The sequence below is a fragment of the Hydractinia symbiolongicarpus genome, chromosome 2, assembly GCF_029227915.1.
Source record: "Hydractinia symbiolongicarpus strain clone_291-10 chromosome 2, HSymV2.1, whole genome shotgun sequence".
Lineage (NCBI taxonomy): Eukaryota > Metazoa > Cnidaria > Hydrozoa > Anthoathecata > Hydractiniidae > Hydractinia > Hydractinia symbiolongicarpus.
In genome coordinates this window covers 26,260,515-26,288,342 of record NC_079876.1, presented here as the reverse complement: position 1 = coordinate 26,288,342, position 27,828 = coordinate 26,260,515, and the positions used below count along the sequence as shown (strand labels likewise).

Genomic DNA, 27,828 nt, shown 5'->3' with positions numbered 1-27,828 from the left:
AACTGGGATAAAGTTTCTGAGATTTTTAAGAGTAAGTTTGAAGGCAAATGCAGGTTAATTCAAAAATTGGTGTTTTCCAGCAAAAATATTGTTTCTTGTCTAAGAATTATACAGCACATCAAAAACTTCAACCTTAATCCGTATTTCTGCTGGCGTAGCAAAGCTGAACCTCAATCATCGTCGTTTCGATATACGCCTGGCGAAGAGGTTGACATATTTTATAAACAATCCAATTAAACACGTTTTGACTTTGTACTAGCTTCTGAACAGCCGTATGATAGAATGACTAACAAGGAATACATTTTAATACTCTTTATCGATCTAACACAAAGGATTTCGAGGCGGATCTGATTCTGTTGTATTTTATCTATCAATACAATTTTTTTTTATTGCAGCTACTTTACGTTTTATCTATATTTTAAATCACTGCTTGTTGCCAGGCAACTTAATAATCACTTTAAACGCAGTCTATTGTTCAAAATTAATTTGCACATATTTCTGTTATTATTAAACACACTATAACTTAGAAATAGCTAATTAAGTAACCTTGTTTCCAGTCCCCCGATGATTTATTGAAAGAAATATATGAATACCTCAGCCTGAAGTTGGCAGGTCAATTTAAGTCAACATTTAAAGCGCTTACTCACGATTATTTTTGCAAACCAGTATTTACAACCTCGTCCCCAGGATCTTGTGGCCCCTAAGCCGTTAGTACGGAGTGACCAAGCCTTTCGGCCCTATCAGCTTCATCAACAAAGCAAATGCCCTGGGAACGACGTTGCAGTACGTGATTTTCACATCTAAATAAAAAAACGATGACATAGCAGGATAATGTTGATCATTTCTCTCCAGCTCTTGTTGAAAATATTATATGACAAAGTTCTGGTGATGAAGTTCACATTCATGATTTTCTTCTCACTGCACTGCAATAATTTCCCCTCAAAGTAACTGTTGTAGACCATTAGTGAAATAGTTCTTTTATTGTCGCTGTTCATGTTCGTAAGTTGTGCGAATACGATCCAACATCCATCGGAAACGCCTGGCTTGTTGATATATGTAGAGCTCCATTTTTTCTGAGTCGAAAAGGGTGGGTTAAACGTTAAACGGGTTGGTGGTGGGTTATCTGAGGTGTTCTTTTGTTAGGGATGGGAGAAGAAGGGGGAAGGAGGGAATGGGCGACGGGGGCAAAAAGATGGGTGGTCAGGCGAATGATTAAAATGTAAACTTTATGTTGATATTTGTTGTACACTTGAAATACGAACTTCATCAATTTAAATATAACATTGACGTAACAAAACCTAAAAAAATTTTGATAGCGAATACAAAAACTCTAGAAGGCATTTCTGGTCATAGTTTAAAAAATAAATTTGAATTCGCAATCTATAACCAAAACTTTGTGATCACCAACAGAGGTAAATAATCATTTCTATAGTTTATAATGTAATAACAAATAAAAATAACGTCGATAAATTAATTTAATTTGTAAATATTAATAACGCAAATAAAATATGTGGCATGGAAACAGTCAACGAAACAGAAAGGCATCGATCTGTTTTCATGAGTCAAGTAAAGTAAATTGACGGCCAACAACTTGAAGTGGCGTGACATAACGCTAGTATGCGAGAACTACGTTCGATTCTCTCTTACCATCCGTGAAAGTCATTATGAGTGACGACTTGTCGGGTTTTTGTGCGAGATATCGCATCGATTATAGACGAGTATATTAAGTGTCGCTCAGCACGAGCAAGTCGGCGACAAACAAACAACCTTTTTTGGTACAAGGGTCTCTTTTGCTATCTTACGACACCGTCACAGCTCACCCACTACGAAAACGACGCCATCAAAGCCTGAACGATGACGACGATGGACAGTTTTAAAATTGACAACACGGTCACAGCTTCAGCGATGACGACGGAATAGCTTTGAAACTGTTTGGTCTATTCACTTTCTTGTTGTCTTCTATAAACTTATATTTCATCAGCTCCATGCACGCACGCGCGTCTTCGCACGAATCGTGACCAGCTTCTAAACAGTTTGACACAGAATATAAGCGTACTTTTACTTCGTCAGGGTGGCCACAGATGTAAAACTTTGTAACTTTCGGAGAATTTAGGAGGTTTCGGGTTGAAGTTTTAGAAAAAACACACAAAAAATGTATAAAAATCCGTCCATGGAAAATTTTGTAAAAACTTTAGGAAGAAATAGAGAAGTACTGATAATCAAGTCTTTCTTTTCTTGTATGTCAGAGAGGCTTTTTATTTCAATCTTTCCTGCACTTATTTAAATAAAATTTATCAGTCCTGTTGGAAGATACACAAATGCTTAATTTTTCGTCTTATAGAAGAACAAAAATTTACTATTTAAAAAAAAAATGGACGCAACCATATTAATTTAAGGAGATTTTAGGAGAAATCAATATTTTGGATCCAGATTTTAGCCTGTTAGTGATCAGTGTCAGCTTTCGTCGATTTAAAAGGATTTATTTAAATGACCAACAACCGTAGGGAATGTTCTAGCCTATTTCCGCAGAATGACAAAATTACATTCCCGTGAAACCTTACTTAATCTCTTAATAAAAAAATTTAATTCGTTCCTCAAAATATTTCTCGCGAAGCGAACATTTATTCTAGCTATTTTCCGCACCCCCTCAAGCGCTCAAGTAACTGGTTTAGCCACGATGTATCTTAACTTTGAAGACCAATCGGTGGAGCCTCTTTGACCCCTGTTTCTCATATAAGAGCTACCATAGACAAAATTTGCATTAGGAAAATTTAGGAAAATTTGGAAAAATTGGTAAATTTAGTCAAAATACTTTCGAAGCTCTTTTTTTACCAAATGTGACTCGATTTTCACAAAAACTAGCATTTTTCGTTATCATTCGCGAATTGTAATCCCCACCAGAAACCCAATTTCACTCAAGCACCAAATTAAACCTATCACAATTTTTTTACGTTTAACGAAAATTAATGGAGAACTAAAATTCAACGTCTCTTGATAAAAATTTTTTATTTGTTTTAAAAACAAACAATCTAAAGCGCACAATAACAAAAGAAAACCCCAACAACAACATCATCAACAACAACAACAACAACAACAACAACAACAACAACAACAACAACAACAACAAAACCGTATAAGCTAACCTCCATCTTGAATAATCTTCTGCAGATGTTCAGCCATTAAATTACGAAGCGCTCTTTTAAACGGTAAACCAAGTCGGTGCGGAAACACGAGGGCGGTATCGACTACATTTCTGTGGATTAACTAAAAAGGTGTACGTGTTAGTATTGAATGTGATCTACGTCTTATGCGTCTGTCACAGAAAATCAGTTAACTAAATCGAACAATTCGACGTATTCGCTTATTTAAGCATTCTTTTCTATTGATATGAAAGCAAAGTCTTCTTTTCAACTAAGCACCTATCAAAGCAGTCGTATTTCTTATAAAGGAGATGAGAAAAATTAAATATAGAAACACGAATAAAATATCACGAGTAAGTAAATACGTCAACGCGTAATATTTTGTCGTGGGCTCAGTTTCGCGCATTACGTTGTTCGTTAACGCGTAATATTTTGTCGTGGGTTCAGTTTTGCGCATTACGTTTTTCGTTAACGCGTTATATTTTGTCGTGGGTTCAGTTTACAAACACCCTTGAATTGACTCTTTTCGCGCATTACGTTTTTCGTTAACGTAAGTCAACAAGCGATTGCTCAGGAGTTCGCAGTTCAACTAAGTTTTGCGCGAAAATAAAAATTACGCTAATATCCTATACTAATATACTTCATTACAATATCCACTCATGGGTCTGCTACTACATACAGAAACCAGGCCCACTTACTTTCAGTGCTTTAAAGTCACTCTCCAGGCTGTGGCCTAGTAGGATGGTTTCTTTATCAAACATGTTCAACAAAATGTCGTGTATATCGTCGATACTTGTCGTCACGTCTTGCAGATGTTCTTTTGTCACTCCACTGAATCTAAAAAAAAAGAAAAATACTGTTTTAATTTAAATGTAAGTTAGTGAGTGGTCACACGAACATCAAGTTTGCTGTTTCTTAAATCATGGACCTCCATGTTTAAATGTAGACTACAATCTTGTATGAAAATATAAGGACACTTTTGCAAGTTTTTGGCAAGTGTAAACATTACAGAAGACTGTACAGATAGGTAGTTTAAAACGCCCTTGTTAAATATTCTAATAAAACAGCCCACATTACGATCCGTTAAAACCTTGAATTTTTTAAAAAAGGGGTGCCGATGCCCGCAACAGTCAATTTCCTTCCAGTCTATGAATTTAATTGAATAACTCAATTTAAATTTGAAATAAGTGTTACATCGAGTGGCAACCTTCGCTTCCAGTGCAGGTTGTGGGTTCACTCCCGAGATGTCATGACAGAAACTGTAAAAGTGTGAATCCTTTCTGCTCAAAACTTAGCCTGAGAATTGAATTGATATCTTAGGTTGTTGTAAAATTGAACAGTTGCGTATTCGCACTGCTCTCGTAACTCATAATGGAACTTTAAATGTACCATGAAACCCTCTTTGCAGGACTCCCATTGATAACTGTACCAATAATAAAAAGGTGATTTCATATTTGTGGGGGTGATTTTAGAAATTTTGTCCTCACAAATATTTAGGTAGTTTATCGTTCTAAATCTTTTCAGAATGTACAACAGAGAAATTTTCGCGATATTTGACGCCTTTTTCCAACAGTCAACAGATTACTTTTAATTCCTGTATTTTTTCATTTTTGCGGAGCTAAGCGTAGCCCATTTTGCATTTTAGCTCGTATTATTGCGGAGTGGGCTTATTAAAAATTTTCACCATTTTTCTTAGATATAGGTGAAATTGCGATTTGCGTACCAACTTGTAAAACAGTCTTTGTGTACGCAACTGAATAACAAACACAAAAGGTCTGGGACGAAGTTTCTCAATATGTTAAACAATGGACAATGCTATGAAAACAGTCATGTGACAGCTCGCTTACCTAATAAATTTTGTTAGATGGCAAATATGGATCTTGAAATAAGTGAGACAAAAACAACAATCAAATTTCGCGGTTGATTTTTGTTTTTTAAACTCTCTTTAAATTTGTTAGAGCGGTTTTTCAAGGAGAATGTAATTCTTTGGTTTAAATTATTGGATAAGTATTACTTAATTGCTTCGGATTTTTTAACTTCTGCATTGCTGGCATATTTTTATAAGTTGCGCCCAAAGTGACTAATATTTGGCTCAGTGACTACTACTTCGCACCAACAGGTTTAAAGCTCCTTGTTTGAAACCACTAAATATTTTTTACCGTAATAAGTTTACCAACCACTTTGTTTTGCTGATTTTTTTACCAATAAGCTCGTGAGGATACAGGCCCCGTAAACTCCGTAGGTAATGCCTGTGTTTGTCGAGAAACTTCAGATCTAATACAAATGTTTCTGCGATATATTTTTATCCAGTTTCGACTTTCTATTGCAGAAACTGGCGTAGTCTGCACATAGAAAAGAATTAGCTACAAAAATTTCGGAATGTTAATTATATTCAATTTATAATAGCATTTACAACTGCAAGTTTTGAAATATTTATCCTACACTTATTCCCGCACCGGGAAGCTTTATAAGAAGGTGAAAATGGTAAAGATATTTATTGGATTACATTGAACTTTTTACCACGATAAAAAAGTTATAAAGCAAAATAATAATTTATGTTGTTTTGATAACAAAGATTATCTGATTGTAGAAAATCTTTCCTCCTTTGCTATTTTCTTCACCCTCTTGTATGAACATGATAAGAAGCACCAACTGCAAATATATTCCGAAAACCATCATTTTAACTGTTACGTTCCATTCTTCTACCTTGTAATTATCCCAATGTCTCAATAAGGGTGTATACATAGGCTTAAAACAAAACGTTAGTTCAAAACCACACAAATCTTTGCATCGTCTTTCATTATAATTACACGAGTGGCATCTTCATTCACACTTTGCAAGTTCATATCTCTTGTTTTTCTCGTAAGCAACAATTCACTTGATGCAGATGTTGATGATTCTTGTTGTATCTCCTTTCTTGTACCAATAAAGCGTAGAAGTAGCGTTTCAGCATCGCAGAAACATGCGACAATTCCACACAGAATGAACAACATAACTGTGATGACCTCTTTTGGCGTAATGAAAATACAGGCCATACGTTTAACCTGAGTCCGTTTATATAGCTCTTTAAAAACCACAAAATTAATGTGTATTGATTCGTTTGTAATTGTATTTACTTGTTTATAGCAGAAACACCCCGCTGTTATAGTTATGATTGGAACACATTTACTTATAGGACGAAAATTTACCACTGTGGGGAAGAATAATAGTGGGGAGGTCAGGAGTAAGAGTATGGACATGCGTTGACGTCATCATGACATAAAGGAGATTAAAAAAAATTAATATTATAAATTATGAACGGCCCGTTGTATTCAAATTAGTTTTTTGCGATGCGTTTCAGCTTGTTTATATAGCTCAATAAAAACCACAATTATTGAGTAGTCACAGTATAAAACGTATTGAAAAGTATGATCAATAAATCTTTTTTGAATTTCAAAAATAATAATAATTTGATATCATGCAAATTTTTTTAATGGTTCTGTGCTCTTTAAATAAGAATATTCAGATACAATATTAGATTATCATGACAAAAATGAAGTTTTTAGTGCAATATAATCTGGTTGGATTTTATTTAGATTTAAAGAAAATAATTATTTTGAAAACAAGGATATTCTTAGGAAGCTCGGCTACATAAGGGTTTGACCGTAACTTTCACTTTGCAGTTGAGGCACTTAAGGAACAGAAAATTTTCAAAATTAGGTAATTTGTTCTGTTTGGCAGAATTAGGAAATTCGGGAAAGATCTATTAAAATTAATTTATAATCTTAGAATGCAGGCTAATAGCCAGAATGCTCTATGAGAGAGTACACGTAACATTGCTCAGTTAACCATAGAGATATCTTTACTTCTACCTTGTATGAAAATGTTTTTAAGGTTTTTACTAAGCGCGTATTTAGATTTTTTTGATTTCCGTTCTCCCATTTTGCTAGATTTTTTGTTAAACAAACAAAAAAATCCCGGAAACGGAAAAGTGCGTTTAATTATGGAAACTAATAAGATAACCTATGCTGCAAATTTGTATGTTTGCTGTTTTTTCACTCTGAAAACGAATGCCTATTGTGATGATCTTTTCCCAGGGCTTATTTTTTCGCAATTTAATAGTGGCTAGGGTCACGCTAGCACGCATTTAGCAAAAAGTATAAAAGAAGATTGCGTTATACTCTAGCATCTTTTTATAACATCCTATTTAATCTGTTTATTGAAACAGATAAAAGTTCTCTTCATATGTGTCATGGAGTACGATGTAAATATTTCGCTTGAGAGCATAGACCACTGTTTCCGCTATGCAACCCTTTATATATTGATTCTTTGTTTTTCTGTATTTTTTCCTTTTTCTTTATTTTTCCTGTATTTTCCCCTTTTTTACACACTTCAGACTGAACTGTTTCTTGCCAATTGCTTTGTTTTACAAAGGATTTGGTCTTCATGTTATATAAAACGTTGTTTACAACAAAAAAGCTAACAGGGGCGGTAAAAACTAACCTGGTATTGTAGTCGACGATCGGATTATATGGCTTGACAAATAAATCGATGACTTGCACCAGGTTGAAATCAACGACGGTGAGACGTGTTAATTCTAATCCTTGCGTTGTGTAACACTATCAAAAAAAAATTATACTTTCTACAACACTGGTAATTATTGCCTTTTTTTTGTAATTCCTGAATTTATTTTCTCTTATCTAGATACTCCATTTAAAACTCTCTCATCAAGGTTTCTCTTTTTAAAACTCTCTCATCCAGATTCTCTATTTAAAACTCTCTCACCTAGATTCTCTATTTAAAACTCTCTCATCTAGTTTCTCTTTTTAAAACTCTCTCATCCAGATTCTCTATTTAAAACTCTCTCATCTAGATTCTCTATTTAAAACTCTCTCATCCAGTTTCTCTTTTTAAAACTCTCTCACCTAGATTCTCTATTTAAAACTCTCTCATCTAGATTCTCTATTTAAAACTCTCTCATCTAGATTCTCTATTTAAAACTCTCTCATCCAGATTCTCTTTTTAAAACTCTCTCATCCAGTTTCTCTTTTTAAAACTCTCTCATCCAGATTCTCTATTTAAAACTCTCTCATCCAGATTCTCTATTTAAAACACTCTCAGCCAGATTCTCTATTTAAAACTCTCTCATCCAGATTCTCTATTTAAAACTTTCTCATCTAGATTCTCTATTTAAAACTCTCTCATCCAGATTCTCTTTTTAAAACTCTCTCATCCAGTTTCTCTTTTTAAAACTCTCTCATCCAGATTCTCTATTTAAAACTCTCTCATCCAGATTCTCTATTTAAAACACTCTCAGCCAGATTCTCTATTTAAAACTCTCTCATCCAGATTCTCTATTTAAAACTTTCTCATCTAGATTCTCTATTTAAAACTCTCTCATCCAGATTCTCTTTTTAAAACTCTCTCATCCAGTTTCTCTTTTTAAAACTCTCTCATCCAGATTCTCTATTTAAAACACTCTCAGCCAGATTCTCTATTTAAAACTCTCTCATCCAGATTCTCTATTTAAAACTTTCTCATCTAGATTCTCTATTTAAAACTCTCTCATCCAGATTCTCTTTTTAAAACTCTCTCATCCAGTTTCTCTTTTTAAAACTCTCCCATCCAGATTCTCTATTTACAACTCCTTCATCCAGATTGTCTATTTAAAACTCTCTCATCCAGATTCTCTATTTACAACTACCTCATCCAGATTCTCTATTTAAAACTCTCTCATCCAGATTCTCTATTTAAAACTCTCTCATCCAGATTCTCTATTTAAAACTCTCTTATCAATTTTATCGGTATATTATAGACACTGCAAATTAGTAAGTTCCGAAGTAATTGAAAAAACACGTAAAAAAATAATTTGGATACGCACGAAACAAAAACAAGAAGGCCTACGGCTTAAAAATTTCTGCCATTAGCAATAATCTGAAAAAGTGGGTAATATGGGGGAACAAAATCATTGAATATTTTAAAATTTTAAAATTCAATTTTTGATTATTAATGAAACTGTAAATCATAGCTAACTTAACTTACATAAACTTCATTTCTCTATAAGAACAATTTTGAAAAAAAAATAATAAACCTGAAAATTGATGAACAATAAAAACAAAATACGAACAACGGCAAGGCTGAAAATTTGTCTATTTTCTCTTTTTCTCTGAAAAACAACTTGGAAAATATCTTTAAGGTTACTGTAAAGGAAAAAACTCACTTGATGAGTAGTGTCAGAAAAACCCTTATAATTTATCAATACTTTTATATTTTTTCTTATTTTTTTTTGTTTCTGAATGTTTGATGAAAGACTTTTTTGATGGTGTTATTTTCGTGAAACGTCTATCCATCCGTCTAATCTATCCATCCCTCCATCCGTCTAATCTATCCATCCCTCCATCCGTCTAATCTATCCATCCCTCCATCCGTCTAATCTATCCATCCCTCCATCCCTCCATCCGTCTAATCTATCCATCCCTCCATCCGTCTAATCTATCCATCCCTCCATCCGTCTAATCTATCCATCCCTCCATCCGTCTAATCTATCCATCCCTCCATCCGTCTAATCTATCCATCCATCCATCCATCCATCGATCCATCTTCTCAGGCGATTTTAAAGATTTCGCCTTCGCTGGCGGAAATCAACAGACATTTTGATGTAAACGACACGAAATAGAAATAATCAGAATCATTCAAAAACCACATCAATATTTCAAACAACACCACGCTAGAAGATCACTCACCATTTCACAATCAAGCGCAAAAACTTTTCGTTTGGCATCCTCGTTGTCGCAGTTGTCAGTGGATACATAATTGTGCAATGAACCAATCATATCACACACGTGCAGCTATAAAAATAATATCTGAATCTCTGTATTTACACCCGTGTTTTATCTGTTCGAAATAGCTTATATTTCTGTGATCTTTCTGTATTTTTTTGGAAAGGGGGGGTAATAAATCAAAAACCACCGACTGAAGTGGTTGGGACATAAAGTGGGCGGTTTTTTTTCGGTATCGCGTAAACATTTTGGCTGATATTAACCTCCATATAGCTTAAGACATATTTTCGTGATTTTTGCAACAGTTATATGTTCATCTATAAAGGTTATTTTTATTCACACCTAGTGAATGGTCTTCTAAAAAGTCAGAAATTAGGGAGAACTAGACTCCAGACTCTTTCAAGCTCCCATAAGTTGGGTCACAAATTAAGCATTTCAAAGCTAGATGACTTACTTAATAAATCTTTTTCTCATGCACGTGATCTAATCGCATTTACAACTATTCTCACCATTACAAAAAACTCTCTTCCCTTCTATGTTTTTAATGCTTTCTTAATGAATCACGAAGAATAAAGGCATTATATTTTTTCACTTAAAAATTGGGAAAACTTTGTGAAAAAAAAGCGTTCTTGGTTTTCGTAGGTTTGTACCAATAAAACATCAAATAAACACAGCTCTCACCCTACACATGGAACATGGTTGTCCACTACCATCCGATTCACAACATGAAAAATACGATGTCCAAGCACCCCTCTCTTAAAATAAAAAAATAAATCAAATCAGTTGTCTATGTTTAGAATACAAGCATTATACCCCCAGAGGTTGATCCACAAAATAATTTCGGCCGTCAGTAGCGCCAGTGGGGAATCTAGCTGATAAATCTTTTATAATCATAATCAGTCGTGTGGTTGTTTTGTTACATGTGTTTGGTTATGTTTCCACAGACAGTTGTATGAAAAAGTATGCAAAAATACAAGGGTTAAAATATCCATCATTTTTCCTTTTGTGTTTAGTGTTTCTTCATAAAGATATGTTCTTTAGATCTAAAACCCTGGAAATATCATACAAGAAAGAAATAAAGCAATTTTCATAGATTTTAAAATTGTGTTTTTTCTAGGCACTGAAATTGGATGTTCCCAAAAAGCCCTGCACCATTTTGAATAAAATTTATGTTAAAAGAAACCTGGGTATATGTTATACTTCCATACCTTTTCGTTTCCGTAACTTTCCCCAGTGGAAGTGACATTCTTCACGTGTAACATATTTTCCCTTCAAATTCATGAAATAATCTTTGCCACATCGACAACACAATCTTTTCAGTACTAACACAAAATTAACACATTAACACAAAAATATTGAAATATCGAGAGCAGGAAGAACCTATCCTCCTCCAGGGTGTTACTTTATTGTATGCACAATTTCTGGCCCTTCCAATTTTTTCTTGATCGACCAACAATAAAGTAAGAAATTTAACACATGCAAAGATGCAAAAAAAAAATAAAGACAATTTATAGAATAGCCTTTAAAAAATAAGAAAATTAATAGTCCATGATATCTTTTTAAGTAGCACAAATTTAGACGTCAAATTCAATATATTTCCTTCTTTTTCCTGACCTAATACTAACATATTGTTATAAATAACACCCAAACAAGCTCTTTCCTCCTCCAAGAAAATTTTTTCATCAAAAACACCAGTGCAAAAGCCACTTACAATTATTCTGAGGTGTGTAATCTTTAATGATAGTTAGCTCAGAATTATCAGGATCTTCACGTGGATATTTGTTTTCCCAAAGTTGAGTATCCGAGAGAAGATATTGCTGTAAGTGGTGGTAGAAGTTGGATTCTATAATGTAAACAATGCAGTCGATAAATCCAGCCACAATACAAATAAAAGTTTTTTCTTTAAGAAAATACTTAAGTAGTACCCTCTTACAGAATTTTTTATGTTTTTTTGTCTATTAACTACAGGTGTAAAAGCTGCATATAAAATTTAACAGACAGACAACGGCTATTATTATAACGATTAACATTATTATTGAGTTTCGCAAATATTTTCTAACCTTGTCAGAAAAAATGTACCTGAAAATCAAGAACAGTAAGCATATCTACAACAGTTCAAGAATTGCAAATGATTGAATGAATAAGTGTTGCATCTACATTAGTTCGTATAACTATCAAACAGTTGGTATAAGCTATTACCATTCAATTCAACCACCTCTGCAGACAACCTTCTTTTGGTTGCTGATGATGTTGCTATAACACTGGCAGCATTGATCAGTGTGGAAGAGGGAGGCTTGATCGCTCTTTTGATTGCTTTTTTCTCCGTATTGATCTTCTTGTAGCCTTGTAGGGAAGAGCTATTGATGCGGTTCACAACTTGGACTGTCGTTGCAGCTGTCATTAAAGGATTAAAACTGCTCTCCATCGTAGGGACAAAATCAGGCATACCGCGAATTCTCTTTATTATGTTTGCACATAAGTTAAGGTAAATTTGCTTGCGAGAGCTGCGTTGGTACGCGACAGCTTCTTCTGCAAAACCCTAAATGTAACACTAGTACAGAATAATTTATAGACAAGAACACAGACAAGGGGAATACAAATTATTCTTCCTGTGAGTGTAAAACAATTGTAATATTTCCTCAAAACTCTTCATGCCTTTTCACATGCAACAGAAACGAATGATTATCATACTTTCATTAACCATGAAAAGTAAAATCTTTCTGTGCAAGTAAGATAACATTACGTTTAAAAATTAAACCTTTTCACATGCGACAGCTTCAGATTTACATTTTGGCATTAACTCATCAATTATTTTGTTCAAGAAACGTTGACGTAACAAATGCGGCAATTTTCCACCTATCTCGATTGGAAGTTTGGGTCTTTTAACTTCCTCAACAACTGGAGGAACGAATGCATGAGCAACTCGCTTTTTACCAACATAGACTCCTGTCTCAGTTGTATAACCCATGTTAGCACTCACGTTTGGTACAGTTGAGGTCTAAAAGAAAGGCAAAAAAGTAACTTGCATATGGTTATGCTGTAGCTTCTTTATGGAATATTTGCAAACAAATTCCCTGAGATTTCCTTGAGAATTGACCTATCTTTCTTGAAATGGCTGGCTATAGGAATAAAATGTCTCTCATAAGACCTTATCCCTAGGTTCTCCCTGTGACTCGGAAAACTGGCTTTCTTAAAACCCTTTTACAGGCAACAAGGTTGTAAATCCACAACTGTTGCACAGCTTGACCTATATAACTAAAGAACAGGACAATGTGACATACACTTTGTAGAGAGGAAGGCGGTGGTGGAGCTGCCAGACCAGGTGAAACGTATGACAAGGTTGCCTTTTTTGTTTTCCTTGCTTGAACAGGAGCTCGGGATACCTAAATTAAAGTTAGAATTATAAATTACTGTATTTGTTTCAATAAACATTAGTATATGGAAATAGCTACTTGGACACAATGATAAAAAGTTACTTCTTCAGCTGAATGAGCAGTCCTCTTTTTTAAACTCGCTTGACCAGTTGTTATGACACAATCTTCTGCAATATAGTCTTTTATACCAGCTTCGTTTACTCTCATTTTTATATCCACAGACTTTCCAGCATCACAGCTTTTGTTCCTGATTTTTTCTTTATTATTGTCATTTATAATATTAAATACATTACCATCTTCTGGAAATTCAGCTTGATTACCTGAAAAGTCAATATTTCTCTTTTCTTTTCTGGTTTCAAGCTCACTTTTGTTATTCAATTTCTTCTTTTTTGCTTTCTGCTTTAAAATTTTATCGTTTTTGACAGAATCAACACCGAAGAAATCAAGATCAGAAAGTGCTCTTTTGTTTTTCTTTTTCTTTTTCACTTTATGTTTATTGCTATAATCGTCATCATCTGAGTTTTCCTTCTCATTATAGCAAAATACATTTTCGTCTTTATCCACTTTATCAATAAAACCGGTACAATCTGGGTCATCGCATTCGCACACTTTCCTTTCCACTGCATTCAAAGTGGGTGTAATATTATCTAGTGACGGTTTATCATTTATCTGCACGCGATCAGATGTGAATTGCCCAATGACTTTGGTCTTATTGTAAAAGGCATCAATTAATCCTCTCTGGTCATCCCCTTCAGATGAAGTGGATGTGCGATCTTTTTCTTTGTTTTCTTTGTCAATCAACTCTAACAAATGTTTTAACTTTTTTTCCTCCTAAAAAAAATAAAAATATTAAAAATGCTGAAAATACCTTTTACCCATTTTTTAGCTGCTTCATTCTAAAACTTAGGAGAATTAAGAAGGTTTGAGGGTCAAAATTTAGGAAAAAACACTAATGTATAAAAAATTATTTCAAAGGAGATTTGACTCAATTTTAAAAGGACATTATAGAGTGTTTATAGGTAATAGTCTATTTTTACAAAATCATAATGCATGCTTTAAAATAAACAATTTAGGAGATTTAAAAAGGAATCAATATTTTTGGTCTAAACTAAGAAAGATTCTAGAAGTATCATCATTTTTTTAGGTTTATTTTGGAGATTTTAGATGTCATTACCTAGTATTTTTTATTCTGCAACACAAAAATCATTGTAGTTTTCGTTTCTGTGAAGTAGACCTTGCCGAAACGATACATTGACGAAGGTAACGATTAGCTTTAAACCGAGTGGAGAACCATTTCATAATCGCCCTAGTTAGTAACAAGACCTACTCCATAGTAGTAAAATATTATAATATAAATATATATATATATTATAATATAAAATTATTATAATTTGAAAAATTGTCCAAGGGAAACGATTTATCTTGACCGTCTTTATTGATTTGGGGAAACGTCAGGGAAACGAAACAATCGTTTCCGCCAAATTTCTAAGCCTGAGAAGATAAACACATTGAAGAAAAACAAACCTGTTTTCTTTTGGCATACTCAACAAGTTTTGATGGAGGTATGTTCTTTACTATTTTCATAACATCATCCTCGTCATTACTTTTAGTTTTTTGTGCTTCTGTTCGCGATGTTGAACCATCAACTTCCTTTAAACTTCTCTGCTTATTAACTGAATTCTTATCTATGGAATGATGTGACAAATAATATAAAGATTGAAAACACACACATATATAAATAAGAGTTTAACAGAAAATTGAAAAAAATCCTTCAACATACTCTTCGTGTCACTTTCATTTTTCTTTAGTTTTTCTTTTTCTTTTTTCTCTAGATAAACAGGTTTGTTATAAATTAAACCACTATCAAATTCATTATAAAAGACAGAGACACAACACTTTTTTTTGATTGCCATAGTATTTTTTCTCCTGATAACAATTTTTTTCGCCTCTTGTAAGTATAAAGAAATTCACATAGACTTGGCAGGGCCTGGAATCCCAAGGATAGTCGTTTTAGACTCTTTCTAATCATTTTAAGCAAGACGCCTTAAAATTCACCAAGATCTTAATTGTATATAAAAACTTTTTTTGAAAAAGTACTGTTTGTAGGGATATTGTTATGCATGTAGTGTTTAAATTTGTTTGTGCGTGCAAGTTTTTTTGTCCTTTTCCAGTAATTTTGAAATGAATACCACCTCTTTATAGTTATTTTAATAATAGTCAATGGTTTTCTCTTTTTCCAGAGAAAATTATTACATTCACAATAAATTTGACATAAATAAAAATAAAATGTAATCTGCAAACATTAGTTTGACATGAAAACATTTTAGTTCAGATGCATAAATTAAAAGAACGCTTAGTTTGACTACAGGCAAAAAAATATCTATATCATAATGCTAAACATAGTGTCTGTATGTTCAAATGGCTGCCCCAAAGCTTTATTTCAAACCCCTGTCTGAGTAACTTAATTACTTCATGTTACCAGGCAGACAAAATCTAGAAAATACCGATGCAAGAAACATGTATGATGGGCAAAAATTTGATGTCTGACAAACTACCGGATTTTTCCACTGGCTAATGACTAATGTCTATAATATAATGATTATAATGTAATCTATATTAAAATGTTGGCCATATTTCTGTCTGTAAGCCAAAATGGAGCTACAAATAGTGATGGATGATTTCCAATGGATTTTTCCGCAGACTAAATACATTTTATCATACTTTATAATAATTTAATTAAACCACAGGTGGTTGTAAACTGTTTTTAATGATGCAGTTATGATGTTTGACCATTGATTTTATACTTTTAATAGTTAAATGCTTTTAGCAATGCTGTAGGAGTCAACTGGCCATGCAGGCAGGCGATTGTAAGACAAAAAAAAATCTCCAAAGTTAAAAATCTCTTAACAACATAAAGCAATTGAAATTTCATGTCAGCAATTTTCTGCAAGTGTAAAATAAATTGAATTAGAAAGGTTAGTTATAAACCACTATAAATAATTTCTTACCTTGTTTTACGTGCTTAAAATGACAATATGGTCTGTGACACAACTCGTGTTGATAGAACGGACAAAACGCATTGCGAAAAAACCCACTAGATGGGAACATTAAAAGTCCAGTATGCTCTAAGATACTGCTACGGAATGTATATATATGTTCTTATTTTAAGACTAAAATATAACACACATGTTAATCAGGTTTAAATTAATATATATAAACTCTTTTGTATATAACTTAGTTTGAAAGTCATTTTAGAAATATTTTGACGTTGTACCGTAAAATTGAAAGCTAAAGGTCAAAAGTACAAACCATGGTAGTTATAATAACCTTCTGCAATTTAAAATGTAGAAAAGTCCAAAATCACTACATTTGCAAAAGTGATAAACATTACAGGAATTTGTACATTGTTAATGGAATATCAAAATGAATGTTAACATAAAAACTTTAAAATCAATATTAATTACTTCTTACCAAGATTTATTTTACAAATTACAAAAGACCTTTTTCATAGAGTGTACTTTCGCTATTTAATAATCATGTGGAAATTAGTAAAAAATTCTGGACAGGAAAGTTTCTGACATTGAATTAGATCAGGAAAAGGTTTGTCAATTTAATTTATTCCTATTCCGTGCATTATATACGCCCAAAAATATGTTTATTTTGATACATACTGTTTTACATATTGTTTATATACCTGTTTCTAAATTTTAAATGATTAAATGCACCAGACATATAAAAATTTAAAAATTAATTTTCAGGTTCAGAAGCATAGACAGGGTACAAAACGAATAACTACTGTTATATATTTCCGTAATAAATTAAAAAATAAAAAAGAATATTCACAGCATCATTGTCATAAATTTCCAAACAATGCAAGGCAGCAGATTCACGAAACAATATCGTAGAAACAATAAACACGAAACAATATCGTAGAAAAAAATCTATACTACCTCTACTAACAAAGAATGAAATACCCTTGTAAAATTTAACCTTCTGGAAAGGTTAAATATCAGGATGAAATAAAATAGCTGGAACTTGTATAGAAAGTTGGCTGTTTGCAAATTACTTTTTAAATAAAGAAGTTGAAATAAAACGTCTTTTAAATATCATCAGACAGTAAAATCTTTTTATTACAATTCTAAAAAATCCTTTCTGGTGACAAAATCATTTAGTCCAGCTCACTTTCTGTATATCATAATGTTCTGACAGCTCACCCAAGTATTCATTTAGTTCCTAAAGAAGAAGCAAAACATATTGTAACTGTCAACTATAGCACATTATATTTCGTGATTTTTTTGCCAATTTTTTTTTCTTTCTGATCGAAATTTTTTTTATTCTGATAAAATAGTCGTAATGTAATATCTAAAGAATAAAAATCCTACCTCAACTCTTTGTTTATGAGTTTTTGACGCTTTTTTTAATATTCGCTCAGCAGCCTAGAAATTTAAACTTGATATTCAGTAAGAATTAAAAATAATACATTGAACATAAAGAAACAAACAAACAAACAAACAAACAAAAACAAACAACAAACAAAAAACTTTTCATAGACGATTGGATTCGTAACATTATTTTCCAGTTTTAACTTAATACGTCTATTTTTCCACAACGCATTCAGGCAGTTTACAAGTAAAAAACAGTAAAAAGAACTAAATGATCTATATGTGGTGCAACTCTGGAAATTTTTCATACATCTCATTTTACACATCTCAGTTTGCTTGGCAGAATATATAATTGTGGGTGGTCAATTAGAAAATTAAAAAAATTATATTATGTAACTGCTCTCTGATATTGGTTATGAATTTTATAATCACCTAATGTTTTCTATTTGTTGGAGATAATGTAAAAAAAATTAAAAAAAAAGGTAAAATTGTGGTGAAGACGTTTCAAATTTTTATTGAGAAATAAGTCTTACAATAGTGATAAATCTTTACACATAAACACGGGGTTAGAGGGAGTGCAAATCACATTTCTCCTGACTCTAATGTTACAATAATACAATTTGGATTTACAGTAGGTACACGGTTCCTTAGCATAGTGGCACCATAGATTAGTGGTTATAGCTCTTGGCGATTCAACATGGGAAAGTGAATGTTACCATAGCCCCGGGTTAAACCAAGCCATGTGAGGGAAATTAGGGAGATAGCACACTGTGTGGGCTGTTGGATGTTGCCGGGAGTTGTCTAGTAGAGCGCAGCCCTACTAACTGGGTCTGCGTAGCTCAAAATGAGCATTAAATACTCTAGGACACTCCATCTAAGCCATGGCCCCTCCTGGAAATAATAGACAGGGTATATTCCTCGATATTTGTGAGGATAGCCATGTAAAATATGCACATCTATCTATCTCTATGTTCCTATTTTTAAAGCAATGACTAGCTTCTACATATATTGGTTACAATCTAAAATTTGAGGGGAAAAAAGCTGTTTGTTAAAATTAACTTACTCTCTTTTCTTGTGACTTTTCAAAAGCTAATTCTGCTGCTGTTTTTCTGGGTTTCTTACTAGTCACAGCATCTTGAGGCACAGGTGAATCAGAACGGACCTCTGGATGGCTAGACTGCTCAACAATATCTTTGGCTTTATTCTTTTTCTTCTTCTTGTTCCTCGAATTTAAAAAAAAAACAATCATTGTGTAATAAGACTTATTAGCATTAGTGATGCCACATTTGTCCTACAATAACTGCTGTCATAATTTTAGACCAATAAAAACACATTACAACTTTTATGTCTTAAAATGTTACTACTTTACTCACTCTAACCACCTTCAAAATATTGGATCTACTGGTATATTTGTAGTAAGATTTTGTTGTTTATTTACAAAATTTCATCATTAAATTAATCTCTTTAATAATAGTTGTATTCTGTCTGTTTGTGCGTGAGGAAAACGTTGTGTTACGGAAACACGAAATGGGATATATAAAGGACGGGCAACTCCGTAGATTTTTCCACAGGTTAGCGACTAGTTTGGTATATTATCCAAAAACAACTCCTACTTTTTGATTTTTCCAATTTTTAATTTTAGCCCACCACCTGTAACACCATCATATGGATCATCATCTGCCATCACTAAGTATGAATCTTTTTACACTGAAAAATTTATTAAAGAAAAGAGTTTATAGGTTAATAATTCACATTTTGTTACAGTACAGATGGGAAAGTATTATTTTGTTATTAAATTGACATAATTGGATGTATATATTGGTGTATGGCAAGGGAAAGTCCAGGAGTTAGTAAGGAACAACTCAACTAAGTCATTTCAATTTTTGGATGTGTGTTGACATCGCCTAATTTTTAAGGAAGAAAAGTAAAATGAGTGGCATATTTGGATTCATCACTGACAACAAGGTTTTTTGTTCATATTTCTGCCCTAGTGTACAAAAAACCTGGCAAGCCCTTAGGTAAGAAAATGTCCCCCCAAAGTTTTTTCTCATACAGTAAATAATTCCAGCTTCCAAATTACCCGAAATCTCTTTAAGAGTACGTATGTGATCAAACTAGACCTAGGAAGATTATTTTTTGGACCTAGGAAGATTTTGCATTAAAAACAATGGGTATGTGCATGCATTTGTACAGACAAAAATATAAACAACAGACTGCAACGACTGAAAAAATTAAGCAAAAAAAGATTAACATGAAAATATATAAAGTCTGTCTGTTGAATAGATGATATAATAGTTAAGAAAAAACAATTCCAGTGCATTTTCAATTTTGCATTCTTGAAAATCTATAAATTATATAGAATATAGATGATTTGGCCTGTGTAGTCCTTCTTTTTCTTGCCTGTTAGGTTGCACACACATATACCAAACTTTGTACCAATTTGCAACTCATCTAAGTTTTTAATGACTCCCTTCTGTAAAAAAAAACTTTCCGATTTGGAAGTTAAAAATAAGCAAACTTTACTGCACACTTTTGTTTACATTGATGCATCTAAATTTATCAATGAGTAAATTAGGCTCAAAATTTAACCCTGGGTTCCTAAATAGACAAAGTTTTACCCAGAAGATTGAAAACAAATTAAAAAGAAAATTTCTTGACCATGACGTTTAAACATCATCGTTGATCACTTAACCACTGGCCAGTAGTCCTAATGTTTAAAAAGTTTGACTTTTGAATATGAATTACAGTCAAGAAAAACCGCTAAGCGCAGGATCTTGCAATCCTGGTATATATACCAGGATTTGCATTAGGATTCAGAAACAGGATCATTTGTTGACGCTTTTTATAATACACCTTGGAGAACAATTTTATCCATACTAAATAATTCCTCAACAAGAAACTTATGTATTTGATCCAAAAGAAAACAAAGTATATAGTTGAGAAGATTGTTTCGCTTATATACAGTACAGTCTGAATGTAATCTACCACGTACACGCTGTCACAACTTTGCGTGGCGGCAGTCGTTTCTCTTTTGTTATAATTACATCTCTTAAGGGTTTTGTGAGTTTTGTGAGTTCAGGGGGCCACTGCAAGAACAAAAAAATGATAAACATTAGACTGCCTCGGCTAAATCAAACATAGTAACATATTTTATAATTTGTAAAAATTGAAAAACAAAAAGAATTTAAAACAAAAATTTTAAAGTGATCTTCATTGGAATTTGACAAATGAGAGCTGACTTCCATTACAGGTCACTTGGTCTGGAAGATTACTTCACACTTCTGCAGCTCTAAACGAGAAGGCTTTTGTTGACAAAGGGAAGTGTGAACCTATTTTAGAACCTCCTCTAGTTTGGTGATTGTGGCATTGGCGCCGGTAGATTAGTGGTTATAGCTCTCGTACTCTGTGCGGGAGACCAGGGTTCGATTCCTCTTGACGGCGATTCAACATGGGCGAGTGAATGTTACCATAGCCCCGGGTTAACCCAAGCCATGTGAAAAATTGGGAAGATGGCACACTGTGTGGGCCGTTGGATGTTGCCGGGAGTTGTCTAGTAGAGCGCGGGCTCTAATTGGGTCTGCGTAGCTCAAAATGAGCATTAAATACTCTAGGACTCTCCATCTACGCCATGGCCCCTCCTGGAAATAATAGACAGGGTATATCCCTCGATATTTGTGAGGCTAGCCATGTAAAATATGCACATCTATCTATCTATCTATCTATTGCTAAAACTAATTTTGAGTGCATGTAATAAGGAGTATGGTTTTTAATGAGTAAATACATAATTTCAAAATTAGGATTCCATCCTTAATTTCTATTGTGGTGAGGCAAGTTGCACTTTGAACCCACTGTTCTTAGTGGCAAAGCAAGCAAAAAATGTTAAAAAGGGCTTCTTTGACAGACTTACATTTTTGTTTACATTTAGATATCAAAATTAAATCCCAGCCCTTTGGATCTTGCATTAGGTTACAATTTGTGAAATTTAAAGTCGCTTTGGATTTGGCATGTTTTGGAACTTTATATAGTTTTGCTAAAGCAAAACCAGCGAGCCTCAAAATATGATGTTGACACATAAACAAAAGTAGACAAATTTAAAGAAAACCTGCAAAACTCTCAAATAAGCCTCTTCTTTTTAGCATTTTCTTTAGGCTTTACAACTGAAAACGGGAGTTTAAAGTCCAATTTGCTCCTCTGTGATAAAAAAATAAAGACAGTATATATCCTAATTCCGAAATCTCATTAGGGATCGTCCACAAATTTCGTCCCATTAACGAGACGCTATAAGACGAAAAAGTTAAAAAAAATTCGTCTCGTTTTGTTCTTAATTGAAATTGAGACGATTTAAAAATCGTCTCATAAATATCAGGAGACGATATTTTGTCAATTCGTCTCAGAATAAAAAAAGTGGAACAAAATATTTTAAGACGAATTGAGACGAATTGAGACGCTGCGGTAAAATCACGGAGACGAATTGAGACGAATTAAGACGCTGCGGTAAAATCACGGAGACGAATTGAGACGAATTAAGACGCTGCGGTAAAATCACGGAGACGAATTGAGACGAACTAAGACGACAGGGTTTCTTAAACACGAAAATTTATTTAAAAAGCTAGTGTTTTTTAAAGTGGTTTTAATGTATTCAGATATTTCAGATAGCGACAGCGACCTAGATTGGTTGTTTACGGACGATTCTTTGTCCGATGATGAAAATGAAGATTACATCAACGAAATTTTACAATGCGGTAAATATTTATTTTTATCTCGTCGTAAAATTTTCAGCAACGGTCTTGAAAACAAAAAAATATATAATTGCCCAATTTATCTTGTGATTTTTCCGTAGTCATGAGAAACCAGTATAGAAAGTGTTGCGGAGAGGTTGCCAAGGCAAAGGCATTAAGCACGGCAAGGAAAGGGCACGGCCTAAGGCAGGCAGGGAATCGGCAAGGCAGGGGGGTAGGCAAGACATGGAAGGCACAGGCAACGGCATAGTAGGCAGGCACCAGGAAAGGCATAGGAAGGATGGCAAGGAATCAGCATGGCAGGGGTAGGCAAGGCATGGAAGGCACAGGCAAGGGCATAGTAGGCAGGCACCAGGAAAGACATAGGAAGGACGGCAATTCAAAGACACGACAAAGGCAGGCAGGGAAACTGGAATAGGAAACAGCAAGGCAGGGGTAAGCAAGGCATGGGAGGCACAGGCAACAGCATAAGAAAAGGCATGAAAAGGGTAGGCAATTAGTTTACCCGTCCTTTAGCTATATACTGCATTTCATGTCATGCTACTGTGGTTACCATCTTGCGTAGAGACAGACAGAATACTGCTATTATTAAAAAGAGACTAGTCGTTAGCCCGTGGAAAAATCCACGGGGTCGCCCGTCCTTTATATATCACATTTCGTGTTTCCGTTACGGGACGCGGTCACCCTTTTGAACACACAGACAAAATACGGCTATTATAATAGAGACTAGTCGTTAACCCGTGGAAAAATCCACGGGGTCGCCCGTCCTTTATATATCGCATTTCGTGTTTCCGTAACAGGACGCGGCTTTCGCGGACACACAGACAGACGACGGCTATTATTAAAGAGATAGTCGGTTACTCGTGGAAGATTCCACGGAGTCGTCCGTCCTTTATGTAACTCATTTCGTGTTTCCGTAACACGACGTATTCCTCGCGGACAGACCGACAAAATACGGCTATTATTAAAGAGACTAGTCGTTAACCCGTGGAGAAATCCACGGGGTCGCCCGTCCTTTATATATCACATTTCGTGTTTCCGTAACAGGACGCGGTAACCCTTTTGAACACACAGCCAGACGACGGCTATTATTATAGAGACTAGTTGGTAGCCCTTTGAAAAAACAAGGGGTCGCCCATCCTTTATATATCACATTTCCGTAACAAAAAGACAAACAGAGGCACGAACAGACAGACGACGCCTGCCCGTGTAAAAATCCACGGGATCGCCCGTCCTTTACGTTTACCCGTCGCAACAAGGTGGATAAAAATATATCTCATTTGATATTCGTTTTGGAATAGCTTAATTTATGATGGTGTCCATCAGTTGACATTAAAATTTTGAATCTATCAAGGGAATAAAAAAATTCTTCAATATAGAGTTAAGATAATTAACAAATTTAATAACATCTAACCCTTCGTAAAACAAGGTAGACAAAATATTTGTTTATCTAGTTAATTTCAATGGAAAAAATGTTGTTTTTTTCAAAGTATTTATTTTTTTCAATGGAAAAAATGTTGTTTTTTTCAAAGTATTTATTTTAAATTCAGCCTGAAAAATAGTTTAGCAATTGTTTGAATTTTGGCAATATTTAGGCCCATTTTAAATTTAGGATATTTTATTAAAAAAAAGTGCACCTCGTTTTACAAAGGGTTAGTAATAAAAATACATTTTAATATTGTGGCTTATACGGCCCACCACGACCGCGTCTCCCACCACGACCGCGTCTCCAACCACGACTGCTACTTCTACCACGATCCCGTCGCCCACCACAAAACTCAACCCCGCCATTATGCACCCAACGTCCAAACACTTCTAGGTCCATTGACCCGCTATGTCTAAGTCTGTACTGTAAAAATTTTGTCCATACTTGCACTTAAAGAAAAAATAATGTAAAGGTTAATACAATAAGTAACATAGATAATACCTAAGGTATACCAAAGTTTTAGATCCTAACAAAATTTTGAATACATGAAAAGTGATTTCTTACTCAATTCCATGTTGGGAGCTGTTTCGGTGGGGTCTTCTTCATTGGTCCACTCGACCCCACCCTGCTTTAGCCATCGGCCAAACGACCGATAATTCATGGAGCCAGGATGTTGTATCCTGTGCTCCACGAATTTAGCATAAAGTGAAACTATAAAAAACGGTATAATATATAATAACAGGTATAATTTTTTTATTTATTAATACCACTAATAGTAACAAAATCAATAATATACTTACCAAGTTCTAAGTTAATTTGTGCCGCCATTTTTTTCTCTATATTTGCTAAAAAACACAAATAAATCAGTTGTAAAACATCACAAATTATTTCTAGATTATCAGTACAGTACACTCCCGATAACTCGAACCTCAAGGGACCAAAAAAATAGTTCGAGTTATCGAATGTTCGACTTACCGGGGCATTCGATAACTCGAACTTTGGCCGATAAGTGAAAATAGTTCGAGTTATTAAAATTTTTTTTTCTTTTCTATTCTAACAAGAATACAGTCATAGTTATACATCACTGAAAAAAGTTCTAATGTGACTCTGTTTCACTGTAGCGGTAACGTCTCTCTCTGTCAATTAAAATACAGGAGAAAAAAGTTTTTGTCAACTTTGGAAGAACAATTTATATTATTGAAAGAAAAGTAGTCACTTTTTACCGAGATTGTTTTCATTTTTCCTCTGAAGTTCGAGTTATCGGGGGAATTTCTGTCCAGGTTCGACTTAACAAATGTTCGAGTTATCGGGGGTTCGAGTTATCGAGTGATTTTTGTGAGAAAGTATTAGTGAAGGTTCAACGGGAATTCAAAAACAGTTCAAGTTACTGGAAGTTCGAGTTATTGGGCGTTCGAGTTATCGGGAGTGTACTGTATATATTTTCGGATGCTTAGAAAGAATCTTATTATTTATGAATGTTTAATAATAAAATTAAAGAATGGTCAAAAAATCTACAAGGTGCTACATAGTGACAAAAAAATACAGTAGTCAATTTTGTACATATTTATTTGGATATTTATTTGGATATTTATAAAAAATTTATTACGTAATATGTGAACGGTCCCTAACTGTCTGGTGCAGACGATATAATGAAATACTTCAGAACAATTTTCTATATGTATACTAATATATATATTTATTATTAATTTTTCCCAAAAATACCAAGAAAAAAATGAATTTTCGCCAAATGGACAAAAGCTTGCTAAATTAATTCCCTTGTGGTAGCTAAAATTTACTGACTAAACTCACAAATAATCTATGCTATGGAACAAAACAATATCAAAGGAAATATTCAGTGCCAAATGGTTTTATATAACAAGTAAATGTAGCAACATATCTCGCCTACTATATACGGCCATACGTATCCAGAAGACGTTTAACGTAAGTAGCTTCACAGGTAATTTAAAATCTTGATTTGAATTCTACGTGACGTTACTGCTTCCGTATAAAAGTAGACCTAACAAACAAGTTCAATCTGTCTATTAACTGCAATACTGGTAAACTTCTAATCATTTTTCTCACTTTGCAACCTTGTTGTCACTAGCAACTATGAGGGGTCCTATAACAGTAAGATACTATACTAATAACTGATATAAACAAGGGGAATTATTTGAGGATTATGATGATTAGAAAATTGTGTAACTCTTAAAAATAAAGTTAGAACAATCAAATTTCCAAACACAGGCTAGAACTAAGGCTCTACCACTCCCCACCCTTAATGCTACGATTTCAGAAAAAAGCTTGTAAAGTATATGCTTACCAAATAAATCCTCTAGTATGTCTCATCCTCTACTTTTTTCTCATATGTGATCAATTGCCATTGTTAATGTAAAGAAATTTCCTAAATGATTTACAACTAGAATGTTAATTTTCGTACTAAAGTAACTGCATTATGAATTAAGCAGTCAAAAAATCAAATGACATGATCATTTGGCTGTCCAAACTAACTGTGACAGAGTAGTCATGAAAAATACTGATGTGAAAAATTAGCAAAGATTTTACTGGTGGTACAATGACATAATCATGTCAAATTTTATACAGAAGGAAATTTAAAAAGGGTGTGGTTTCAAAATTGTTAAAATAACTTAAAAATTACATTACACAATGAAAATGGTCTCGCCTTTATGTATAGTACACATTTAAATATAAAATTAATTAATAAGAGGTACTTATCTGATTGTTTTTCATTTAAAATAACTGCCATGTTATATCTTCCAGTAGAATTTGAAAAAACTTGCTAACGTCTTCTACAAATTCCTTGAAAGTTTATTATAGTACCTGAAAACAGGAAAAAGACAAAAGAGAGCAACAAAGGAACTGAAACTGTACAGTATCATTCAAATTACAAAATACATTAACTTTCACATATTTAGTGCAAATTCAATTCCTTTTTATAAGGTATTAATTGCCGGTCTCCTCCATCCCCTTACAACCGGACCTATCCTCACCGATATATCTCTTTAATGTCCTCACATAATTTTTAATTTTTTTCCTTCGTGGTTTAAAATCAAGACTGTGTGATATCTTAAGTATCATCATGGCCAGTTAAAAATTATCATATAATAAAATCTTTTCATAATATACTCATTTTGAGGAACATTAAAGTGTCAGATTTTACATTTCAGGATTTACTGACATTGGTTTCAATAGTTACCATACTCAATGATGGATCATACTTAATTTGTAAAAACTTTTGCAAAATAAACACAAAAAGTTCAAATCTAATTTTTGTGTTAACTTAGTAAAACTTGAAACTTAGTAAAGTCAATCACAATGTTAAATTTCATTTTATGCAAAAAAACATTTCTTTTTTGGCTTAAACGCTTTCTCTCAGTAACGTTTCCATAAATTAAGTTATATGAACCCCTGGCATAATTTTAAGTATATATACATACGCAATATATGTAACTAAATTTTTAGAATGTCATACACTGTATGCTTTTATTAACACATAAAATTTTACAAAAAAAGGGGAGGAAACCAAGAAGTGACCCACTTTTAAATTGACTTAGCTTAATGTTAAAAACCTTTTGTTTTACATTCTTAGAAGGAAAAAAGACAAGAAGGTAAATCAACCCAAAAGTCAGGTTACAAACTTGATTATATTAGGGCCTTCAGTAACTTAAGACTTGGTATGTGTTAATGAGCATGCATTTTAGACAAAAAGCCTTGTAAATAAAAGATTTTTCAGTGTTAAATAAGGACAATTTAAATTTGATTATCAAAACTTTAATAAACTTTGAGTGCACACAAATGCTTAGGCTTCTTACAAAAAACGAGGATTAATTTGCCTTTAAATTGAGTTTGTTGATAATAATCACACATCGTGATGCCTGATGTTAGGCAGAGTATTTTTACTTTATTTTAACCATGATTCTTGGATACAGCTTACTATACATTGATATTAAATCAAGTATCTGACTTCGGCTTATTACATCCAATAATTACG

General features: G+C 33.5%; 3 protein-coding genes across 3 annotated transcripts; all 3 read right to left on the bottom strand.

The window, feature by feature from the left end:
- Positions 1 to 1,462: 1,462 nt before the first annotated feature.
- On the bottom strand, positions 1,463 to 16,710 carry LOC130630395 (RNA exonuclease 1 homolog). Its single transcript, XM_057443886.1, has 15 exons — positions 16,281 to 16,710; positions 15,053 to 15,100; positions 14,797 to 14,957; positions 13,375 to 14,103; positions 13,180 to 13,281; positions 12,657 to 12,896; positions 12,098 to 12,437; positions 11,610 to 11,741; positions 11,107 to 11,220; positions 10,580 to 10,653; positions 9,863 to 9,967; positions 7,623 to 7,738; positions 3,839 to 3,977; positions 3,144 to 3,264; positions 1,463 to 2,025 (listed from the first exon to the last, which is right to left on the bottom strand). The coding sequence occupies exons 1-15, from the start codon at positions 16,378 to 16,380 to the stop codon at positions 1,892 to 1,894; spliced, it is 2,655 nt and encodes an 884-aa protein (XP_057299869.1). The 5' UTR covers positions 16,381 to 16,710; the 3' UTR covers positions 1,463 to 1,891.
- A 348-nt stretch (positions 16,711 to 17,058) lies between these two features.
- Positions 17,059 to 19,455, bottom strand: LOC130630397 (protein FAM32A-like). Its single transcript, XM_057443889.1, has 4 exons — positions 19,268 to 19,455; positions 18,718 to 18,877; positions 17,655 to 17,708; positions 17,059 to 17,505 (listed from the first exon to the last, which is right to left on the bottom strand). The coding sequence occupies exons 1-4, from the start codon at positions 19,336 to 19,338 to the stop codon at positions 17,437 to 17,439; spliced, it is 354 nt and encodes a 117-aa protein (XP_057299872.1). The 5' UTR covers positions 19,339 to 19,455; the 3' UTR covers positions 17,059 to 17,436.
- A 4,314-nt stretch (positions 19,456 to 23,769) lies between these two features.
- LOC130630396 (uncharacterized) lies at positions 23,770 to 27,519 on the bottom strand. Its single transcript, XM_057443887.1, has 4 exons — positions 26,140 to 27,519; positions 24,620 to 24,664; positions 24,384 to 24,530; positions 23,770 to 24,268 (listed from the first exon to the last, which is right to left on the bottom strand). Exons 2-4 carry the CDS (start codon positions 24,645 to 24,647, stop codon positions 24,066 to 24,068), a joined length of 378 nt encoding a protein of 125 aa, XP_057299870.1. The 5' UTR covers positions 24,648 to 24,664; positions 26,140 to 27,519; the 3' UTR covers positions 23,770 to 24,065.
- Positions 27,520 to 27,828: the final 309 nt, after the last annotated feature.

Coding starts and splice junctions, on each gene's coding strand:
- LOC130630395 (XM_057443886.1), bottom strand. CDS start 16,380: ATGTTCCCATCTAGTGGGTTTTTTCGCAATGCGTTTTGTCCGTTCTAT. Junction 12,897..13,179: donor CGCCTTCCTCTCTACAAAGT/GTATGTCACATT, acceptor CCTTTCTTTTAG/ACCTCAACTGTACCAAACGT. Junction 3,265..3,838: donor GTGACTTTAAAGCACTGAAA/GTAAGTGGGCCT, acceptor ACACCTTTTTAG/TTAATCCACAGAAATGTAGT.
- LOC130630397 (XM_057443889.1), bottom strand. CDS start 19,338: ATGGCAGATGATGATCCATATGATGGTGTTACAGGTGGTGGGCTAAAA. Junction 18,878..19,267: donor AAAATTGGAAAAATCAAAAA/GTAGGAGTTGTT, acceptor TTTAAATTCGAG/GAACAAGAAGAAGAAAAAGA. Junction 17,709..18,717: donor AAAAGTCACAAGAAAAGAGA/GTAAGTTAATTT, acceptor TTAAATTTCTAG/GCTGCTGAGCGAATATTAAA.
- LOC130630396 (XM_057443887.1), bottom strand. CDS start 24,647: ATGGCGGCACAAATTAACTTAGAACTTG. Junction 24,531..24,619: donor ACAAATTAACTTAGAACTTG/GTAAGTATATTA, acceptor CGTTTTTTATAG/TTTCACTTTATGCTAAATTC. Junction 24,269..24,383: donor AGCTCCCAACATGGAATTGA/GTAAGAAATCAC, acceptor TTTTTCTTTAAG/TGCAAGTATGGACAAAATTT.